Raw genomic sequence first — 4,267 nt, 5'->3', positions numbered from 1 at the left:
TACTTTCGGTTATTTATATTAAATAAATCAAAAATATTATGGGTAAACTCTGGAGCTCCCCGGGAAGCGTAGCCGGGCTTAGGCTGCGATGCTCTGGAGTGGAGGAGGGGGTGGGGATGGGGATCTCTGGGAAAAAGGGTGTTTCGCAGACGTCATCTAAGAAACTTAGGGCGGCGAGGGTATGTATATCGATGGGTAAACTGCACGTCCAGACCGACAGAGGTTAGCGATGGAGGCGGCGCGGCGGTGGCGACCTAGCTAGGTTCTGAGCGAGGGAGGGGTGGTGTGTATGTGTGTGGGCGGGCGATTTGGGGTGAGCGAAGGATTTGGGGTGTGTGTGTGTGGAGGGGGTCCAAGGTGGTGTTTGAGGAAATGCCGCGGGTACTGGAAATTTTACTAGGCGGGAGTAAAATGACGGGGCTGCGGAAAATTTGGATCAAGGAATTGAAGCAGAGCGGGGCGGGAGTAACGAACATCACATATGGTTAAAATCATAATAATCGTGTGCTATCAAACAGAAAAACACTCCAGCCGAGTGGATATTTTTGAGATTGCGAGGGATGGAGGCGAGAGTAAAATACCGAGGCTACTGAAAATTTGGATCTATTGATTAAAGAAGAGCGGGAGTAACAGATATCGCACACGGTCCAGACATACTAATTGTGTTCTATCAAACAGAGAAACCATCTTCGCGGGCAGATATTTTCGAGATTGCGAGGGAGTAGATATTTTCGGGAGAGGGAGGGAAGCCTCATGGAGCCCAATCTATTGTGATCATGTGGGTGACAAGGCACGGGCACGGCACATGGGTAGTCCTAGGGAACCGTGTTTGTTTCGTACCCGATCGCAGACGATTGTTGTGTCTAACTCGTCTGCTGTTTATAATTTGGCCAAACAAACATGGGAAATGGTCAGAACACAAACACACTTGCATGTGGACCAAATACATGTATGAAAATGGTGGTTTGATGTTCAAATACCCAATGCACAACTTTGATGTGGCACCTGTCGCACAAAGTGCACATTATTATTGCTAGCCCCCCCCCCCCCCCAAGCACACACACACCTCGTGTTGTCGGGAGGGGAATCCTAGCTATGAACGCATGCCCCCAAATAGCTATGTCTGACATCTCACAGTACCGTAACAGAAAACCGAAAGGAGTACATCAACCCCCCCCCCCCCCCCCCCCCGCTTGCTTCCGATCAAATGTGAACCGTGTGCGAGCTCGCAGATGTGTTCTTCTAGCGTTAGATGGGTGAGATAACTTACCAACCACACCTGCGGGTAGCCCGATGTGTGTGTGTGTGCGCGCGCGTGTGTGCGTGCGTGTGTGTATGTGTGTTTGGTGTGTGTGTGTGAAAACAATGTGCTATGATATTTAAATAACCAAATCACAAATTTGATGTGGCACATGTGCATTGAAAATTAATCGGGCGTCCCCGACCCCATGGAGGTTCATCTAGTACGAAGTAGTACTGTGCCCCCCCCCCACACACACACACACACTTTGAGTCGGTGGGAGGGGGCATCTCACCAAGGCGTATTGTAAGACTGACCAAGAAGAATCACCACCTTGGTCATATAACCTCTCTTGTTTGTTGGGTCAAAGTCATGCATTGACGTTCCACACGCGGCCCCATGAAATAGGCTAGCTTGTCGCCGATAACCATGCGAGGGAGTGCTTGAAGACAACCACTGCATGCATGTGGCCCAAACATATGTATGAAGTGTCATGTGGTGTTTGAATATACCCAATGCACAACTTTGATGTGGCAACTTGCTTTTGGAACCGTACAGTCCCCACACAGAGCGAGGGTTCACGATGCGTAATATACTATATATAATATATAGGGATTCATGTGCATGCGAGCCTTCGAACTTAGGTCTCGAATCTCACCATGATCGACATATGACTATACAGTAACGCGAACCAAGAGAAGAAGAATCCACCCTAGTAACCTCTCTCGCGTTGTTGGTCGAAATGATGGATGTCCATGCGGGCCCATGAATATATAGGCTGTCGATGATAACCAAGCGAGGGAGAGTGGCCAAAGACAACCACTGCATGTATATATGTGCCCCAAACATATGTATGGACATGTGTGATGCATGCATATATGTTTGAATACCAAAAGCACAACATTTTGATGTGGCGCATGCATGCGTCGAAAAACACACAGTCGCCACACAGATCTGCTTCATTATGCGTCGCGTGCTCCCCCCCCCCCCCCCCCCCACTTCGACCCGATGGGAGGGATTCGTGCGTACACATGCGCGCGAAGTATAGTTGCATGTACCAAACCGTATAATACGAACCAAAATTTAATCCCCTCCTAATTATAAGTCAAATTAACCTCTATCGCTGTCGGTCGAAGTGATTGACCAGGCGGACACACACAGATGGACGAGCATCTCGCCGATAACCTCGTGAGTGAGTGCTAGAGGACAACCGCCATCGCTTGCTTGTGGGCCAAACACATCTATGGACATGTGTGGTTGTGATGTTTGAATACCTAATATATCTTTACCTAGTAATAAAGAAAATTGGGTTTCTGGTCGTCCGTCGTCGCTGGCGATTTTGCAAAAAAGACCCTTTGTTTCTCAGAAATCAACCCGCAGTCCTATTTTAAGTGGCTCTCCAAGAAAATGTTTCGTTCTTACAAAAAAGGCCCTATGCTTTTAATTATTCAACCCGCTGTCCTTTTTAGGTGGCTAAATTCAGATACAACGAGCTTTGTACATAGTTTGTTCTTCAATTAAATTGTCCCGCCTCGCTGATATACATATATTCTCACCAATCTATATGTGTACGAGAGTTGCCATGAGAACCAGCAAGCCACATTAGAAATCAAAACAAGCAGAGAAAGGGAACAGAAGGAATAGACAAAGCGTGAAGGAGCGAAGAAAATGGAACAAAGTCCACCGAGCGAACACCACCACCACCGGCACCCCTCGCTCGACGGAGGACCCGCGATTTCCAAAAAGTGGGAGTTGTTTGAGGCCTGGAGCTGGGGGCGGAGAAGGCCGGGTCGAGGCGGCTGGGCTGACTGACACAACAGGTAGGCCGCAGCTAGACGAGGCGCGGCCTGGCCTCCTCGCAAGCTGCGAGCAAAAGAAACAGCGGGGTTGACTTAAAAAAAGAAGCAAGGATGAGCGGCGCAGGATCGGTCAGACCTGGGGCGCAGGTGGCGGAGTGAGGCTGTGGGTGCATGTCTGAATCGGGTCAGAGGCGAGGCTGTTAGCCGAATCTGGAGCACGGGCGGGGGCAGGCAGATCAGGCGACGGCAGAGGAGCTAGCTGCAAGGCGCCCATCCCATGGCACAGCATGGTGGATCCGGCGGCGGACCGATCGAGACGGAGAGGCGGCGACCTCCATTGGCAGGCTCCCTGAAGAAAACGTGTGAGAGGTATTAGAGATAGAAGGGGAAGAGAGGATGAGAGAGGGCGGGTGGGGGTCGGGCGTCGGCCTTGGTGGCCTGCTTGCGCGCGGTTGGAGGAGGCAGGGCCCTTACCTTGATCTGGCGCCACAGTCTACGCATGTGGAGGCCAGGAGGAGGGAAGGGATGGATCCGAGCCTGTTGGTCAGGGCGAGGCCTGCTGTGGCATGATCCGGAGCATGGGGCAACAACTGAGCGGGGGAGGCCAGATCGAGCGACAGTAGAGGGAGCTCCAAAACGCAATCTCTAGTGGAGTTCCTCACCGACAGAGAAGAGGGGGTTGATGCTGCCCTGATAGAGAAGAAGAGAAGGGACAGCATCAGGTGGATGTAGAAGAATCAATGTGTTGTGTGGATAAGGGGGCACGTAGTGGGAAGTGGGCGGTGGGTGTTGTCGCTACATGTTGTGCTTGGATCGGAAGCTGCTGGATTACTACGCATGTGCACCTACTATTACATTTTTTTTGGATGAGCGCACCCATTATAATTACTTGTTGCCGGATGTCATAATATTCATATACCTACCATATCTTCCAAATACATATCAGATATAATAATTAAAAAAGAGTGGAATATTGAAAAGAAATAATATTTCTTAAGGGAAATGATATTTGGGGCTCACCGGTATTTGATGATCATCCAGATATTCCTCAACTTTGGGTGTCATCTATGTCTTGGTGAGACTAGCAAGCCAATAACCATGTAAGGTCTTAACAGAATCCAGCACCATTGATAGGGTACCCATGGATAAACTCTTCATTGAGCATAGAACATAATATTAGTACCAAAAGCGTACTCCAAGATTATATAAAGATTATGCACACAAATGA

The 4,267-nt window shown here is 49.4% G+C and overlaps 1 protein-coding gene across 1 annotated transcript; it reads right to left on the bottom strand.

Moving 5' to 3' along the window:
* Nucleotides 1-2,684: 2,684 nt before the first annotated feature.
* LOC123052657 (uncharacterized) lies at nt 2,685-3,823 on the bottom strand. Its single transcript, XM_044475962.1, has 3 exons — nt 3,514-3,823; nt 3,176-3,388; nt 2,685-3,103 (listed from the first exon to the last, which is right to left on the bottom strand). The coding sequence occupies exons 1-3, from the start codon at nt 3,538-3,540 to the stop codon at nt 2,843-2,845; spliced, it is 501 nt and encodes a 166-aa protein (XP_044331897.1). The 5' UTR covers nt 3,541-3,823; the 3' UTR covers nt 2,685-2,842.
* Nucleotides 3,824-4,267: the final 444 nt, after the last annotated feature.

This window comes from Triticum aestivum, chromosome 2D (assembly GCF_018294505.1).
Source record: "Triticum aestivum cultivar Chinese Spring chromosome 2D, IWGSC CS RefSeq v2.1, whole genome shotgun sequence".
Taxonomy (NCBI): domain Eukaryota; kingdom Viridiplantae; phylum Streptophyta; class Magnoliopsida; order Poales; family Poaceae; genus Triticum; species Triticum aestivum.
This window is presented reverse-complemented; position numbering and strand designations above follow the sequence as displayed.